Source organism: Lampetra fluviatilis, chromosome 66 (genome assembly GCF_964198595.1).
Source record: "Lampetra fluviatilis chromosome 66, kcLamFluv1.1, whole genome shotgun sequence".
NCBI classification, from domain to species: domain Eukaryota; kingdom Metazoa; phylum Chordata; class Hyperoartia; order Petromyzontiformes; family Petromyzontidae; genus Lampetra; species Lampetra fluviatilis.
In genome coordinates this window covers 6,123,764-6,144,096 of record NC_136340.1, presented here as the reverse complement: position 1 = coordinate 6,144,096, position 20,333 = coordinate 6,123,764, and the positions used below count along the sequence as shown (strand labels likewise).

At 50.8% G+C, this 20,333-nt stretch overlaps 1 protein-coding gene across 1 annotated transcript in view; it reads right to left on the bottom strand.

Annotated features, from left to right (window-relative positions):
* The window catches only part of U2SURP (U2 snRNP associated SURP domain containing), a 44,939-nt gene extending 28,773 nt beyond the window's left edge, over positions 1–16,166 (bottom strand). The window contains 10 exon segments of the mRNA XM_078882527.1: positions 1,412–1,455; positions 3,370–3,581; positions 5,159–5,324; positions 7,123–7,208; positions 8,079–8,200; positions 9,142–9,209; positions 10,648–10,769; positions 11,280–11,391; positions 12,705–12,785; positions 16,146–16,166. Of these exon segments, the coding sequence (XP_078738653.1) occupies positions 1,412–1,455; positions 3,370–3,581; positions 5,159–5,324; positions 7,123–7,208; positions 8,079–8,200; positions 9,142–9,209; positions 10,648–10,769; positions 11,280–11,391; positions 12,705–12,785; positions 16,146–16,151 (1,019 nt within the window). The 5' untranslated portion in view covers positions 16,152–16,166.
* Positions 16,167–20,333: the final 4,167 nt, after the last annotated feature.

The window sequence follows — 20,333 nt, the reverse complement described above, 5'->3', positions numbered from 1 at the left end:
GCGTGCGAGTGCGTGGGCGTGCGTGCATGAGCGTGCGTGTACACGACTGCGTGCGAGCGCACGAGCACGAACGAGTCACCTGTTTGACCCTTCACCAGCGGCGGCGTATCGCCACCGCACCAACACAACCCAAAGGCGCTACCTCCCCACCACCCCCCACCCCCCCCACTGCGTATTGACGTAGGCGCTGCACGGTCCTCTCTCCCTCTCTCGCCCTCTCCTCTTGCCCTCTCGGCCGCTCTCCCCTCTCGTCTCTCTCCTCCTCGTCCGCCACCCCACCCGGCGCCACCCACAACCCCCCCCCCCAGGGGCAGACAGCGACGGCTGTCGTGACGTCCACGCGCAGAGGGACCGGCCGGCTGGCGACGACGACGACGACGACGACTCTCCCGTGAAGAGGCGGGCTGCGGCTCCTTCCCCACCACCACCGCCAACCCAACCCCTTCCGCCAGCGGCGTGGCGGCGACGTCGTGCGCGCTAGCGAAGCAGAAACTAACAGACTCTGCCCTTGGCCCTTTTGGCGTGGGGGGGAGGGTGACCCTACCTGGAGCCTCCTCCACCTCTCGACGTTTGCGCGTCACCACGGATGCCGCAGCGCCGGACCGTCTAAGCCGGCTGCTCACGCTTAACATTCGCCGGCGTTGGAGATGAAGGGATGGCGATCGCCATTGTCGTTGTTATTACTACTGCGGCGGCGGTGGTGACGTAAACGTCATTTTTTAGTTATTCGTGGAGGGGAAAGTGGATTTGGGTTACGACGTTCAATTTCGGTTGCGGTTTGTATTTTTTGATATTTATTTTTCGAAGGCGGTGGGGGGTCAAGTTCGGGTTTTTTGTTAATTTTAACATTCGTCTTGACGCCGTTTTGTCTTTTACTTTATTTTGGCGACGATAACGACAACAACCGCAACTCTGGCGACGAGATTCAAAGCCGAGTCGTCCGATTCAATCTCGAATCGGACGACGGGTGACCTTGAAAAATCCGGTTCATTATTAAAAAAAATTCTTAAGTTGCCCATTCGTGTACATGTATATTTCTGCGCAGAAGCTAGATTTGTAAAGGGTTATTCGTTAAGAAAACGGAAAAAAAACTAAACCCCCTAAACGTACGAATACTTTTATCCCTCGTGACGAATGAGTCTTTTTAAAACCGCACTTTCGTTTGCCTTTAACGCAACGAAGGTTCTTATATTGATCTCGTTCGTATTATCCAAATATATATTTAATATATATATATACGTACAGCTACAGTTCCATCAATTTACGAACCAATCGGGTTTGCCGTGTGGGTGGTTTTGGTTTGGCTTGGCTTTACCCAGGGAAAATAATCAGTAGTGCGGGTTTGATGGGTAGGTAGGCAGGTAAGGTGGGTAAGGTAGGTATAGGTTGGTAAGAGGAGGCGTAACTGTACCTTTCGGTGGGTATAACCACTTTTACTACGGCTTGGGACAGAGTCTGTTCAATCATTCACATCGAATAATAGAAAACATGAGGCGGATGAGAGTAACGAACAATTCTCAATGACGCAAAAAACACAGCACAGCGCCACACACGGACAGCTACACACAAACAGCTACACACGGACAGCTACACACAGACAGCTACAGACAGACACACACGGCTACACACACGGACAGGTACACACGTCACACACGGACAGGTACACAGACACACACACAAGTCACACACGACTACACAGACAACGACACGTCACACAGAACTACACACACGGCTACACATACAATAACGTTGTCACACACAGTTATACACACAGTAACATCACACACAGCTACACACAGACAGCTACACGTCACACAGAACTGCACACACGGCTACACATACAATAACGTCGTCACACAGTTAGACACACACAGCCACATTCGTCACACAAAACTACACACACAATGTGGTCACACACAGTTACACACACAGTAACATCACACACAGCTACACACAGACAGACAGGTACACACAAACAGCTACACACACTATAACGTCACACACAGTAATATCACAAACAGCTACACACATAGTAACGTCACACAGCAACACACACACCTACCCATAGAAAAAACATAACTGTACACAGCAATACACGCAACACATATAGCAACACAATTACACACAGCACACACCAGCCCACAGCAACACACGATTACACACAGCACACACACACACCAACCCACAGCAACACACACACACCAACCCACAGCAACACACACACACAAACCCATAGCAACACACACAGACACACATACCCATAGCAAAACAAAACAGTACACGGAACTACACACACAACTACACACAGCAACACACACCTACCTACAGCAATACACACACAATCTGTACTTACCCAGAGCAACAAACAACTAAACACAGCATCATACACACATACTGCACCTATCCACAGCAACACACAACTACACACACAGCCACACACACACAGCCACACACACACAGCCACACACACCAACAGCCACCCACAACAACAGCTACAGCCACAGCTACACACAACCACAGCCACACACACAGCCACACACACACAGCCACCCACACACACAGCCACACAGCTGCACACACACAACGACACACACACACACAACCACAGCCACACACACACAGCCACACACAGCTGCACACACACACACAGCCACACACACACACACTACAATCAACACACAGCCACACACACACAGCCACACACACAGCCGCACACACACAGCCACACACAGCTGCACACACACAGCCACAATCACACACACACACAGCCACACACACACGCTACAATCAACGCACAGCCACACACAGCGACACAACAACGCGAGTGGCGGGTGCTTCCACCCGACGTCCCGCCCGCACCTTCTCCAACTTTACACAGCCACACACACCAACAGCCACACACACACACAGCCACACACACACAGCGACACACACACACACAACCGCACACAGACACCCACACACACAACCACAGCGACACACACACACAACCACAGCGACACACACACTACAATCAACACACACAGCGACACACACACACAGCAACACTCACACAACCACAGCCACACACACACACAGCCACCCACACACACAGCCACACACACACAGCCACCCACACACACAGCCACCCACACACAGCGACACACACACACCAACAGCCACACACACACAGCAACACACACAGCCAGTCACACACACAGTCACACACACAGCCACACAGTTGCACACACACAACCACAGCGACACACACACACAGCCACCCACACACACACACAGCCACAATCGCACACGCTACAATCAACACACAGCCACACACAGCGACACAACAACGCGAGTGGCGGGTGCTTCCACCCGACGTCGCGCCCGTACCTTCTCCAGCTCCTCGTTGTTGGCGGGCGGCGGTGGCAGCGGCGCGTGGGGGTTGCGGAGCCTCTCCCGCGGCTGCGCGTTGAAGGGCAGCCCCGAAGGCGGTGGCGGCATGGTGAGCTCCAGCATGGCCGGCGGGATGTAGAGTGGGTACGGCGGCAGGGGGATCGCCTTGCCCCAGCCCAGCCTCATCTCATAGCCCATGATCTCCTTGCCTAGGGCGAGGGAGGAGAGGGTGGGAGGAGAGGGAGGGAGGAGAGGGAGGGAGGAGAGGGAGGAAAGAGAGGGAGGGAGGAGAGAGAGGGAGGAGAGGGAGGAGAGGGTGGGAGGGAGGAGAGGGAGGAAGGGAGGAAAGGGAGGAGAGAAAGGGAGGGGGGAGGGAGGGAGGCAGGGAGAGAGGAGAGGGAGGGAGGGAGGAGAGGGAGGGAAGAGAGGGAGGGAAGAGAGGGAGGAAAGAGAGGGAGGGAGGAGAGAGAGGGAGGAGAGCGAGGAGAGGGTGAGAGGGAGGAGAGGGAGGGAGGAGAGGAGGGAGGGGAGAGAGGAGAGGGAGGCAGGGAGAGAGGTGAGGGAGGGAGGGAGGAGAGAGAAGAGAGGGAGGGAGCAAAGGGAGGGAGGGAGGAGAGGGAGGGGAGGGAGGGAGGAGAGGAGGGAGAGGAGAGAGGAGAGGGAGGCAGGGAGAGAGGTGAGGGAGGGAGGAGAGGGAGGAGAGGGAGGGAGGAGAGGAGGGAGGGGAGAGAGGAGAGGGAGGCAGGGAGGAGAGAGAAGAGAGGGAGGGAGCAAAGGGAGGGAGGGAGGAGAGGGAGGGGTGGGAGGGAGGAGAGGGAGGGATGATTGCTGTGATTATTGCCGTTGCTATTGTTGTTTTCATCATTGCTGTTATTGTGATTAGTATTTGCATTGTGATTGCTGTTGTCATTGCTGTTAAGATTGCCGTCATTCCTGTAAGTTATTACTGTTGTCATTAATATTGTTGGTATTGTTTGTGTTACTGTTGTTATTGTTATTAATATTGTTGTTATTGGTGTTGCTACCGTTGTTATTAATATTGTTGCAACTATGAATGTTGTTGTTATTGTAATAATGAATGTTGTTGTTGCTGTTCTTGTTGTTAACATTGTTGTTATTTTTATTATTGTTCTTGTTGTTATTGATATCGTTGTTATTCTTGTTATTAACGTAGTCATTCTTTAAGTTATTAATATTGTTGTCATCCTTATGATTGCTCATGTTACTGTTGTCATTACTATTGTTTCGATTTAAAGCTTTCGTGACTGCAGGGATTCATCTTCTTGGTTCTTTCGGTAAAGTTGCGTAGAAGGAAAATAACAAAATAATAAAAATAAAACATAATAAAATACAATTCTCACGACGTTTCGGCCACAACGCAAGCAGCCGTCCTCAGGTGAAGAACAGGTCTGTCGAAAAGACAGCGTCTGAATGAGCAGGTCTGTCGGAAAGACAGCGTCTGAATGAACAGGTCTGTCGGAAAGACAGCGTCTGAATGAACAGGTCTGTCGGAAAGACAGCGTTTGAATGAGTCTTTTGAGTGAGTCTTTCCGACAGACCTGTTCTTCACCTGAGAACGGCTGCTTGCGTTGTGGCCGAAACGTCGTGAGAATTTTACCTTATGTTTTATTTGTATTATTTTATTATCTCCCTTCTACGTGACTTTACCGAAAGAACCAAGAAGATGAATCCATGGTGCAGTCACGACAGCTTTCAATCGAAAGTTGTTGTTGTTGTTGTTACTGCAGTTACTGTCGTCGCAGTCGTTATTATTGTTGTCATTTACTGTTGAGCAGCTTGAGGGCGCGCTCCGCATCCTTGCGATTCATGTAGGCCACGAAGCCGCAGTGCCGGTCCCGGGCGCGCTCCTCGTCCTTGCGAGGCCACATGATCTTGACGCTGGCCAGCGGCCCGAACCGGCCAAACTCCTGGCACAGCATCTCCTCGTTCATCTGCGAGCGAGCGATGGGACGGGCGGGGGGGGAAGAAAAAAATATCACGATTATCGTCACCTCGCAAACTCCGGCGACGACCTCCTGTATACCCCCAGGCGAGGTAGCCAACATCTCGCTACGGGGAGAGAGACAGCGAGAGAGGGAGACACCGCAAGCTACAAAATATACAACAGCAGGCATCGTCACGCTCGGGATCGAACCCACGAACCTCCCGTATACCAGGTGAGGTAGTCAACATCTCGCTACGGGGAGAGAGAAAGGGAGAGAGGGAGACACTGCAAACTCCAAATATACAGCAGCAGGCATCGTCACGGTCAGGATGGAACCAATAAACCTTCCGTATACCAGGCGAGGTAGCCAACATCTCGCTAAGGGGAGAGAGACAGCGAGAGAGGGAGACACCGCAAACTCCAAATATACAGCAGCAGGCATCGCCACGGTCGGGATGGAACCCACGAATCTTCCGTATACCAGGTGAGGTAGTCAACATCTCGCTACCGGGAGAGAGAAAGGGAGAGACACCGCAAACTCCAAATATACAGCAGCAGGCATCGTCACGGTCGGGATGGAACCCACGAACCTCCCCGTATACCAGGTGAGGTAGTCAACATCTCGCTACAGGGAGAGAGAAAGGGAGAGACACCGCAAGCTACAAAATATACAGCAGCAGGCATCGTCACGGTCAGGATGGAAACCATGAACCTTCCGTATACCAGGCGAGGTAGTGAACATCTCGCTACGGGGAGGGAGAGAGCGAGAGAGGGAGAGACACCGCAAACTCCAAATATACAGCAGCAGGCATCGCCACGGTCGGGATGGAACCCACGAACCTTCCGTATACCAGGTGAGGTAGTCAACATCTCACCACCGCGGTAAGAGATGGTACATTACAGGGGAATTTTTTTTTTTCCGTACGGCATGGCAGGGTGCGCGGTAATCGCACCAGAATCAGAAAGTTGAGTATTTAGATTGCAGCAGGAGGAGTAATCCGATGAGCCATGAAGCTCTTTGAGGCAAGAAGTACGGTAGCGGGCACGGGGCGAGAACGTGACAACGACAAACCGTACACACGCACACACACACGCGCACACACACGCACGCACACACACACGCACACACACGCACGCACACGCACACACACACACGCACACACAGACACACACACGCACACACGCACACACACACACACGCGCACACACGCACACACACACACGCACACACGCACACACACACACACGCGCACACACACACGCACACACACGCACACACACACGCGCACATACACGCACGCACACACACACGCACGCACGCACACACGCACGCACACACACACGCACGCACACACGCACACACACATGCACACACACGCACGACGGGCGTGCAAAGTGTAGGAGAGGCAAGGAAGTGACTACAATACATAACATTAGAATCGGAATATTTAGACTGCAATGAATGGATGCTGATGGATGCATGGATGGATGAATGACTGCACGGACGGATGAACGCATGGATGAATGGATGAACAAATGAATGAATAAATTAATTAACGGTTGAATGCATGGCTGCATGAATGGATGAACGCATGGATTGATACATTAACGAATAGATTAATGGATTAACGGATTGATGGATGAATAAATGGATGAATGCATGGACGAAAGGATGGATGGATGAACGCATGGATGAATGAATTGGTGAACTGAATGAATGAATGGCTTAACGGATGAATGAGTGGATGAACGACTCAGTGAACGAATGGATGAATGAGGGTCCCCCCGCCCCCCTCCCCACTCACCTTGGGGTTGATGTTGCCGAGGTAGAGGTTGGTGGTGCTGGGATCCCCCGTGTCGTACGACCCGCTGGTGTACTCATCCAGCACCGCTGAATACGGGAACACGCACATGCGCACGCGTGAACACACACACACACACCTGTACACACACGTGTACAGACACACGCGTGAACACACACACACAAATATAAAGATCCCCCGTGTCGTACAACCCGCTGGTGTACTCATCTAGCACTGCTGAGTATGGGTACACGCTCGCGCACACGCGTGTACACACACACACACACGTGTACACACACACGTGAACACACACACACGCGTGTACACACACATTTGTACACACATACACACATAAACAAAGATAAAGATTCTGCTACTGCTGCTACTACTACTGCTACTAGCACTGCTACTAGCACTGCTACTACCACTGCTACTACCACTGCTACTACTACTACTTCTACTGTTGCTACTACTGCTGCAACTACTGCTACTACTGCTGCTGCTACTACTACTGCTGCTAATACAACTGCTGCTGCTGCTACTACTACTGCTGATACTACTGCTGCTGCTACTACTACTGCTGCTGCTACTACTACTACCGCTGCTGATACTACTGCTGCTGCTGCTACTACTACTACCGCTGCTGATACTACTGCTGCTGCTGCTACTACTACTGCTGCTGATACTACTGCTGCTACTAATAATGCTGCTACTCCTGCTGCAACGACTGCTGCTGCTACTACTGCTACTGCAACTACTACTTCTACTACTTATGCTACTACTGCTGCTACTACTGTTCCTACTACTGCTGCTATTATTACTACTGGCTACTACTGCTGCTACTACTGCTGCTACTACTACTGGCGACTACTACAGCTGCTACTGCTGCTATTATTCCTACTGCTACTACTAGCGACTACTACAGCTACTGCTGCAGCTACTGCTGCCGATTGCCTTACAGGAGCGCTTGGCGAGCTGCTGCTCGAGCTCGGAGGAGAGCGGCTCGAAGCGGCTGGGCCGGTAGGAGCCGTCCTGCATCACCTTCTTCAGCTTGTGACGGCCCTCCCTCTCCTCCTGTATCCTGCACACGCACACACATGCGCACGCATGCACACACACACACACGTACACACGCACACACACGCACACACACGCGCACACACACGCGCACACACACACGCACACACGCGCACGCACCCACACACGCACACACACACACGCGCACGCACGCACATACACGCACACACACACACCCGCACGCACACGCGCACACACCCGCACGCACACGCGCACACACACACGCACGACAAACATTCATACATGCACGTCCATCCATCAATCCATTCATTCAACCATTTGTTCATAAATTCATTCATCAATTAATCCAAGCATCAATTAATCCATTCATACATGCATTCATTAATCAATTAATTCATCCATTCATCCATCAATTCATCCATCCAGCGACGCTCACAACAACGAACGGAGCGCCGGGCGGCTAAAACGCAGCAAGTTGCCAAAGTAGGCCGGGCATAGCTGGTGCATCTGCCAGTCATTTCACTGTCAACCCATGGCACCTGGGTCTGTCCCTTGACCTCCTCCTCCTGCACCTAGCCTGGCACAGCAGAAAACCCATGGCACCTGGGTCTGCCCCGTGACCTCCTACATCTGCCAGTTATCTCAGTCAGTCAACCTACAGCACCTGATTCTGTCCCGAGACCTCCTGCACCTAGCCTGGCACAACAGTCAACCCATGGCACCTGCTGGGCCTGTCGCGAGACCTCCTGCACCTAGCCTGGCACAGCAGTCAACCCATGGCACCTGCTGGGTCTGTCGCGAGACCTCCTCCTGCACCTAGCCTGGCACAGCAGTCAACCCACGGCACCTGCTGGGTCTGTCGCGAGACCTCCTCCTGCACCTAGCCTGGCACAGCAGTCAACCCATGGCAACTGCTGGGTCTGTCGCGAGACCTCCTCCTGCACCTAGCCTGGCACAGCAGTCAACCCATGGCCACCAACTCACATCTTGAGCTCCTCTTTAAAGAGCTCCAGGTTACTCTTCTTTTTCTCCTTCTCTCCCTTCTTGACAAGCTGTGCGAGGAAGGAAGGAGAGGGAGGGAGGGAGGAGAGGGAGGGAGGAGAGCGAGGAGAGGGAGGGGAGGAGAAGGAGGGGAGGAGAGGGAGGGAGATTCCAAGGCATTAATGAAAGCAAACACTAAACAATTTGAACAAACTTGTACCAGGAAAGTCCACACAGCTGAGCTACGCAGCTCGTTTTCAGCAGCGACCTGACCACAAATGATAGCTCAACGAAGTCGCTTATCATTACCGTCCTCGTCGAGTGGAAATTTACAGCTTCAGCGAAATACTCTAAGACGCGTGGCGACGATTACTGAACGCAGCGGGGGGGGGGGGGGGGGGAAAAACCCGAAGAAAAAAATCCACGCGGCCCACGTGAAGAGAAACCTGCAAACCCCAAATACACAACACGAGGGGGTGGGTGGCCAGCACCACGCCCGGCCGCCTTTGTCTCCCCAGTGGCAATGTTCACTCTGCGCTACCGCACCGGGTACTCGTCTGAGTAGGCCGAGTCGACCTAGGGGAGGCCCAGGACGGGTTCAAATATTCGCCACTGGTATTGGTGGTGTGCGGGAATCACAACGCACACGTAGACAAAGATCCCCCGTATAGCCTTAACAGACTGTTGGGGCAAGTCCTGTTAGCGAGCCACCTATGAAGGCCGGCACGGCAACACGAGGGGAGTGAGTGGCCAGAACCGCCTTTGTCTCCCCCAGTGGCGATGTTTACTACACACCACACCAGGTACTCATTTGAGGCTGAGTCGATCAAGGGGAGGCCCATGATCCAGTTCAGATAGTCGTCACCGGTGGTGTTGGCCGTGAACGGGTAATGAACCCGGGTCACGGGGTTCGTAGCGCAGAGTAGCGCTGACCGCTACACGACCGCTACACACACAAGTACACGCACACCAGTAAGACGTACACACACCAGAGGTCGCAACCGGGTACCCGATACCCGTACCCTACCCGATACCCGGCTACCCGTACCCGGCTGGGTACGGGTAGCTGTTTGCGACCCTGGTGCGGCCGGGCACGGGTACGGGTAGGCCGTGAGTCACTGGTGAGTCACCGTTTGTCACTCATTTCCCAACGTCTTGTCTCTTCTCACAATTCAAGTTCCTAGAATCAACCCACCCGCGCCTGCAACATGGCTTCATCCCAGAGGTCGCAATCAGGTACCCGATACCCGTACCCTACCCGTACCCGCCTGGGTACGGGTAGGGTACGGGTACGGCCGGGTACGGGTACCCGTTTACGACCCTGGTGCGGCCGGGTACGGGTAAGGAATCAAAACCCGTTTGCGACCTCTGACACACACACAGTAAGACGTACACACACATACACAGTAAGACGTACACACACACACACACAGTAAGACGTACACACACACACACACAGTAAGACGTACACACACACACAGTAAGACGTACACACACAGTAAGACGTACGGGCTTGCGTGCGTCGAAGGCTGGAGGCGGCGCCGCTGGCGTCTCGGCCTGGCTGGGTTTGGTGTCCATGAGCCGGGACGTGGGGCGGTAGAGTCGCCCTTTCTTGGGCTCCTCGCCCTCATCTGGACGGGACGAAACGACCAATTTGTTAGTCTCCAGGGTGGCGAGGCGATATTAACTCCCTCGCCTGGTGTGCAGGAGGTCGTGGGTTTGATCCCGACCCCGACGATGCCTCTATTTGGCACGATGTTAACTATAAAATAATATAATATAATTTTATTAATTTTAATTTCATTTTTTACCTACGTGACTTTACCGAAAGAACTAAGAGTATGAATCCTTGCAGTCACGAAAGCTTCAAATCTAGAAGATGTTAACTCCCTCACCTGGTATGCAGGAGGTTACGTGGGTTGTGAGTCTGAGTGGGTCTCTGGTTTTATATGAGTCCTTGGATCTCTGTGGGTCTATGGTTCTCTGTGGGTCTATGGGTCTCTACGAGTATTGGTTTGTTAGTACACGTGTGTTAGCATTGGTTTTGTTAGCACGCGTTTGATAGCGCGCGTTTATCAGCACACGTTTGTCAGCGTGCGTGCGTGCGTGCGCGAGATGGTGAGTGACGCGTGAGGGCCTACCCTTGGCGTTGACGATGCCGCCCCGTACGAAAGTCTTGATGCCACCGGACGAGCTCCCCTCGAAGGAGGCGAGGAACTCCTCGTACACCTCGGCAGCCTTCACCTCCTCCTCCTGCACCCACGCAGACGTTACACACAAGGTCGTAGGCAACAGTGCACAAGCAATCATCCACAGCGCTACACACACACGCGCAATTCTATACAACGTTACACGCACACACAGACTACACGTTACACACACGTCATACGCAACAGTGCACACGCAATCATCCACAGCGCTACACACACGCGCGCACGCAATTCTACACAACGTTACACACACACACAGACTTATACACGTTACACACACGTCATACGCAACAGTGCACACGCAATCATCCACAGCACTACACGCACGCACGCAATTCTACACAACGGTACACACACACACAGACTTGTACACATTACACACGTCATACGCAACAGTGCACACGCAATCATCCACAGCGCTATACACACACGCGCGCGCGCAATTCTACACAACGTTACACACACAGACTTATACACGTTGCACACACGTCATCCGCAACAGTGCACACACAATCATCCACAGCGCTATACACACACACGCAATTATGCACAATACACACAATCATCCACAGCACTACAAACACGCGCGCAATTTACACGCAGACTTATACACGTTACACACACGTCATACGCAACAGTGCACATGCAATCATCCACAGCGCTATACACACACGCACAGGTCAATGAGTGAGTGGGTGAGTGAGTAATTTAGTGAGCGAGTGGATAAAGTAATGAGTGGGTGGGTCACTAGGTCAATGAGTGAGTGGGTGAGTAAGTAATTGAGTAAGTCAATGAGTGAGCGTGTGAGCGAGCGGTCGAACGAGCGAGTGGTCGAACCGGTGAGTGAGTGAATGAGATAGCGAGCTGTCAAACAGGTGACTGGTGGAATGGGTGAGTGGTGGAACGGGTGAGTGAGTGAGTGAGCGAGCGGTCGAACGAGTGAGTGAGTGGGTGGGTGAGCGAGCGGTCCAACGGGTGAGCGGTTGAATGAGTGAGTGAGTGGGTCAGCGAGCGAGTGGGTCAGCGAGCGGTCGAACTAGTGAGTGGTCAAACGGGTGAGTGGGTGAGCGAGCTGTCGAACGGGTGAGTGGTCGAACGGGTGAGTGAGTGGGTGAGCGAGCGAACGGATGAGTTAGTGAGCGAGCGAGAGGTCGATCGGGTGAGCGGTCGAACGGGTGAGTGAGTGGGTGAGCGAGCGGTCGACCGGGTGAGTGAGCGAGCGGTCGAACGGGTGAGCGAGCACCAAAGCGGGCGGTCGAAATGCGAACAGAAGAATAATCAATTTATGGAATCACGGATTAATTAATGAAGGAATGAATCATGAATGAATGAAAGAGAGCGAACGAGCGAGTCTACCTTCTGCCTCACGGCCTTCTTGGCAGGGTTCATTTTCCCGCCGCCGCCAGCACCGCCGCTACTTCCCTTGTCGGACGCGTTCTGTGGACACGCGACAACAAACATCACACACACAATTACATACACGCACGTATACACGTTACACACGTCATACACACACAAGTATACACATCACACACACAATTACACAGGATGGTATACACAATGTTATACACAACATAACACACACTTATACACGGGATACACCACGTCACACACACACACAATTATACACACACACGTCTACACAACATCACACACATAATTACACGTGACGTTATACACAGGTAGACACATCGCACCCACACAATTATACACAATGCTATGCACATCACACGCACAGCTATACAAGTTATACACATTACTCACAATGACACACGTTACACACACAATTAAACACATCATATACACACGTTGTACACATCACACACAATTACACATGTAACTATACACGCAATGATACGTTGTAGATGACATTATACACAGCATTCCACACGCACAATTATACACATACACACAATTACACACCCAATTACATGTTATACACAAGTACAATTATACACATTATACACGTTATTCAAAGACACACACAAACTGCACACATACAGGTGTTATGCACAAACACACACAATTATACACAACATTCCACACGCACAATTATACACATACACACAATTACACACCCAATTACATGTTATACACAAGTACAATTATACACATTACACACACAATTATACATATATACACAAGACACAAAAACAATATAGACAGCATTATACACACACATACACAGCATTTACATACACTACACAGGCACAAGTACACACATACATCTATACACACACAACAATAAACAATTATAAAAAGACGGTGGTCAGTGCATTGCACACTTTCAGACTGCTTCTGTGGCCGTCTGGAACGCTCTCTTCCTTCCAACATTAATAAGCCACTGGGAGATGTGATGCCACTTTTAAATCATCATCGTCATCTAGGTTTTCAAACTCCTTTATTCAGAACTGCTGCTGCTTGTTGTTGTTTAGTTTGTTGTCCTTCACCCACACCTCCATACGGTGCGAGAGAAGTTCAACATACACACACATAGCACGGTTGGCTACGTACGTGCGAAAGAAGTTCAACACACACAGAGATACTGTACAGAGACTCATAGAGACCCAGATATACTTTACAGACTCATAGAGATGCATAGGGACCCATAGGCAGTCATAGATATACTGTACATAGAAACCCAGAGATCCATGTAGCACATAGACCCAGAGATCCATGTTGATACTGCACAAGGACCCAGAGATCCATAGATACTTACATAGAAACCCATAAAGATACTGTACAGAGACCCAGAGACCCATGGATACTGTAAATAGACCCATGGAAATACTGTACATAGAGACCCATTGAGATGCTGTACATAGAGAACTAGAGATACCATACATCAACAGAGATACTAATGATAATACAGTAGTATTCATAATAACACGGCGGTAAAGGCCCGCGTGGGTTAGGTAGCGGTCGTAGTGCGGGGATATTCATTGTCACGTTCTGCACTTTTTGCACGAAACTTTCCACCGGGACCCCCACAATGACTGGCGTGGGGAAGTATGGTCAAACCACCCTCGCGGGAGTGGTGGCGAGTTGGGTGTGTGTGGTGTGTATGATGTGTGTGTGGATGTGTGTGTGTGTATGTGTGTGCATGTGTGTGGATGTGTATGTGTGGATGTGTGTAGATGGGATGTTGGCTATCAACAACAAGGCAACTCCTATGACTAATTGGGAATGGGACGCAAGCGTAGGATTGATCACCCTGTCGCTGGCCGCCTTTGGGGAGGGTGTATAGTGTGAAAGGCCGAAACACCCTAGGAACCAAAGGTTCACTACTGACGATGCGCTCCCCAAATTTCACCAGGCTCACTGTTCATGAACTCTTGGAAGTGCTTGCACAAAGGATAGTAACATCTCATCCTGTGTTCTTTGAATCTGTGGATGTGTGTGGGTGGTGTGTGTATGTGTGTGGATGTGTGTGTGGACGTGAGTGGGTGTGTGTGGATGTGGGTGGGTGTGTGTGGATGGGTATATATGTGGATGTGTCAATGTGGGTGATGGGGAGCGGTGGTGTAGCGGTTAGCGCACTGCGCTATGAACCCGGCAACCACCCGGGTTTGATTCCCGCTCACGGCCAACACCGGTGACGATTATCTGAACCGGTCCTGGGCCTCCCCTAGGTCGACTCAGCCTCAAATGAGTTCCTGGTGCGGTGTGTAAACATCGCCACTGGGGAGACAAAGGTGACCGAGCGTGGTCCTGGCCACCCACCCCCTCGTGTGCCGTGCCGGCCTTCATAGGTGCTCGCTAACAGCACTTGCTCCTACAGTCTGTTAAGGCTACACGGGGGATCGTTTGTGTGTGGGTGTAGGTGTGTGGGGGGGGAGTGTAGGTGTGTGTGTGTGTAGGGGGGGTGTTGGCGTGTGTAGGGGTGTGTGTGTAGGGGGTGTGTGTGTAGGGGGTGTGTGTAGGGGGGTGTGTGTAGGGGGGTGTTGGCGTGTGTGTGTAGGGGTGTGTGTGTAGGGGTGTGTGTGTAGGGGGTGTGTGTAGGGGGGTGTGTGTAGGGGGGTGTGTGTAGGGGTGTGTGTAGGGGGGTGTGTGTAGGGGGGTGTGTGTAGGGGGGTGTGTGTAGGGGGGGTGTGTGTAGGGGGGGTGTGTGTAGGGTGGGTGTGTGTAGGGGGGGTGTATAGGGGGGCGGTGTGTAGGGGGGCGTGTGTAGGGGGGTGTAGGTGTGTGTAGGTGTGTGTGGGTGCGCACAACAATCGACAAAAACCAGACCCAATAATTGCCGCCTGTGTTGTGTGTGCGATGAGTGTTGTGCGTGTGATGTGCTTGTGTGGCGTGGTGTGTGTCTGTGTGTGGTGTGGTTGTGTGCGTGCTGTGATTCGTGTCGCGTGGTGTGTGTCTGTGTGTGGCGTGGTGTGTCTGTGTGTGGCGTGCTGTGTGGCGTGGTTGTGTGCGTGTATGTCGCGTGGTGCGTCTGCTGCAGCCCGTGATGCTAAACCAAGCACACGCTTCCCCCCACCACGGCCTCACTCCCCTCACCCCCCTCACTCCCCTCACCCCCCTCACTCCCTTCACGGCCTGACCGCCTCACTCCCCTCACGGCCTGACCACCTCACGGCCTGACCACCTCACTCCCCTCACCCCCTCACTCCCCTCACCCTCTCACTGCTCTCACCGCCCTCACCCCCCCCCCCCCCCCCACTGCCTCACTCCCCTCACCGCCCTCACCCCCTCACCGCCCTCACCGCCCTAACCCCCCTCACCCCCTCACTGCGCTCACCCCGCCAAAAAGTCGCCTCAGACTGCGGACGCGGGAAACATGGCGACCGCCATCTTTACCTTCATGGTGCCTCGCGTCGCGAGTGACGTCACGATGGAGGATGACGTCATTCGGCGAGTGGCGACAGTGGATGAGGATGACGTCATCCGGCGAGTGGCGACAGTGGATGAGGATGACGTCATCGCGCCCGGGTCGGCATTCGCCTTGCGATGATGTCACCGACAAGCGAAAGCCAACTTTGGCAAAGACGACTTTGCTCCTGTTCCGACTGTCGCCACTCGGGCTGTGACGTCACCGCCGGAGCGTTGGACAGTGACGTCATCGCCGCTGGATTGGCTTTCGTTTGTCGGTGACGTCAACGCCCGAGCAGTGGTTAATGACGTTATCTTCGCTGAATTGGATTCGCTTGTCGATGACGTCACCGCCCGAGTGGCAACAGTCTGAACGGGAGTGACGTCATCAACGACGGAGTGGCTTCCGTTTATCGGCAACGTCACGTCCCGAGTGGCGACAGGAGCAGGAGTGACGTCATCGCAGTTTCGCACTTTGCACGACGATGACGCTCTCGCAGAAAAGCTAATTTTGCCATGACGTCACCAACCGCCAAGTAACAGTACGGGGAGGATGACGTCATCGGCAGACGTTGCTCTGCGTGGTAGCGATGACGCGACATAGCGGAGAGTGTTGACAGTGGTGGAGTGACGTCCCTACCAACCGGGCGACGTTTCGCGTTACGCCCCTTCTTAAGCGGCGCATTATCACCACGGGGGGCCTTGATGAACATTACATTTTTATTTATTTTTTATTTTGGAGAAACAGGTTTTATTATTTTGCATTTTATTCGGCGTATGTACGTGTACTCCTCGACTTACGAACGAGTTAGGTTACAGGAGGTCTGTTCGTAAGTCGATTCCAAATTGTACGCAGTGCATTATACACTGCTATACTGTACTACATCATATACTACTGTACACTACTACACTACTTTATACACTACTGCACTACATTATACACTACTACACTACATTATACACTACTGCACTACATTATACACTACTACACTACATTATACACTACTACACTACATTATACACTACTACACTACATTATACACTACTACACTACATTATACACTACTGCTACACTACTTTATATACTACTACACTACATTATACACTACTATACTACATTATACACTACTATGCTACATCATACACTACTATACTACATTATATACTACTACACTACATTATACACTACTACATTATACATTACTACTACACTACATTATGCACTACACTACATTATACACTACTACACTACATTATACACTACACTACATTATATAATACTACACTACATTATACACTACTACACTACATTATACACTACTACACTATACACTACTACACTACTAAATACACTACTACACTACACTATACACTACAATACTACATTATGCACTACTATACTACATTATACACTACTACACTACATAATTTACTACTACAATACATTATACGACTACACGACTATATACTACACTACATTATAGACTACTATATATTATACACTAATATACATTATATACTACTACACTACTACATACTACACTACATGATATACTACTACTAACGAGTTAGGTTCCAGGAGTCCACATTTACCCCTGTCCATTCCAAACGTGTTGTACGGCATTGACACGAAACACGGGGAATGGCTTTAAAAGTTGTAGAATCTCCAGTAAATGTAGATGCCACTGGTTCTTCATAATCTGCAGATGTAGATGCCACTGATTATTCACGTTATGTAGATGTAGATGCCACTGGTTCTTCATGTTCTGTAGATGCCACTGGTTCTTCGCGTTCTGCAGATGTAGATGCCACTGGTTCTTCACGTTCTGTAGATGTAGATGCCACTGGTTCTTCACGTTCTACAGATGTAGATGCCACTGGTTTTTCATGTTCTGTAGATGCCACTGGTTATTCACGTTCTGCAGATGTAGATGTCACTGGTTCTTTACGTTCTGTAGATGGAGATGCCACTGGTTCTTCATGTTCTGTAGATGCCACTGGTTATTCACGTTCTGTAGATGCAGATGCACTGCTTTTTCATGTTCTGCAGATGGAGATGCCACAGGTTCTTCACGTTCTGTAGATGTAGGTGGCAGCAGTTCTTCACGTTCTGCAGTTGTAGATGCCACTGGTTCTTCACGTTCTACAGATATAGACGCCACTGGTTCTTCATTTATTTAACATTCACACGTACACATAACATTCTCTGTGTGCCTCATTCTGCAAGCTAAACCTTTAACAAGAGAAACTCCTTGACACTCTGCGATTGTGGCTATAGGTGGCGGTATAAACAAGCCCTGAATCTGGGTGTCTTTATGTGGGTTCACAATGGCCATGTCAGAGACATTGAGACGGTGATCCTGAATACCTGGGTTCGAGCCCCGGGTCTGGGTGTATCTCTGTGGGGGGTTCACAATGGCCATGTCAGAGACATTGAGACAGGAATACTGAACACCTGGGTTCGAGCCCCGGGTCTGGGTGTATCTCTGTGGGTTCACAATGGCCATGTCAGAGACATTGAGACGGTGATACTGAATAGCTGGGTTCGAGCCTCGGGTCTGGGTGTATCTCTGTGGGTTTCACAATGGCCATGTCAGAGACATTGAGACAGTATTACTGAACACCTGCGTTCGAGCCCCGGGTCTGGGTGTATCTCTGTGGGGGGTTCACAATGGCCATGTCAGAGACATTGAGACGGTGATACTCAATACCTGGGTTCGAGCCCCGGGTCTGGGTGTATCTCTGTCGGCTCTCCGAAGGTTATCGTCATCACTGTCATTGGATCACCATCATCATCACCATCAATATCCTCACCATCATCACCATCGTCGTCATCATCACCATCATCACCACCATCGTCATCGTTATCATCATCACCATCATAGTCATCGTCACCATCATCATCAACATCACCATCATCATCACCATCAACATCACCATGATCACCACCATCATCACCATCGTCATCATATTCATCATCACCACCATCATCATCACCACCATCATCACCATCATCAGCAGCATCATCACCATCATCATCATCACCATCATCATCACCATCATCATCATCGCGCGGCCCTTTCAGATGCCGCTGCGTCTGCGTCCGTCTGGAACGCTCTCTTCCTTCCTACAACAAGAAGCCACTGGGAGCTGTGGTGCCACTTTTAAATCATCATCATCATCACCATCATCAGCACCATCATCACCATCATCACCACCATCATCACCACCATCATCATCATCAGCATCATCACCACCATCATCATCATCACCATCATCATCATCTCGGTTGACAAACTCGTTTATTTAGAACTGCTGCTCGTTGTTGTTGTGTTTAGTTTGTTGTCCTTCCCCCGCAACTTCGTACGGTGCGAAAGAAGTTCAACACACACACACAGCACGGTTGGCTACGTACGGTGCGAAAGAAATTCAACACACACAGCACGGTTGGCATGGTGAGGTTTAAGCGGCGTGGGTCCAGAAATATAACACTGGTCAACAAAAAAAAATTCTAGCTTGGACTTTTGCAGCTGTTTTAGACTAATTTCAGGTTGCTGATTCCAAATCTGATCTCAGATTTGCTCTATCAAATCTCATTTTTATTCTATCGGCATACCCCATTTTCATTGATTTTACCCGCAATTAACTCTGTCACTTATGATTGCAAGTTAATGCGAGTCAGTGACTGCTTTAGTGTTAAAATATGGTGCTGTAATTTTTAGGATAGTGTGTTTATAATATCATTTTATGTAGATATCCACATCTATTTAATATTTTTCTTCTGCAGTTTTTATTGAAAATGCAATATTTGATATCTCAAAAACCTGATGTGATAGACAAAAACTGATGCCAGATTTGGAATCAGCACCTTAAAACCGTTGGAATACCTTATGCCAGAACAAGTGTGTAGACCAGTGTAATCATTATATGTACTGCAGCAGAAGGAATCCGATGAGCTATGAAGCTCTTCTTTTCACATACGTCCAGTCGGGGCCCGGGGTAAGAACGTTCAAAGTCTGTCGCAGGCTACACGGGGCACCTTTGCATTTGTGTACCACAGTGCCGGCCTTCACAGGTGCCCGCAAACAGCACTTGCCCCGACAGCTTGTAGCAGGCTACACGGGGGGGCTTTGTCTTTGTCTTCGCGCGCGAGTCTCAAGTTCGCCAGCAACCTTC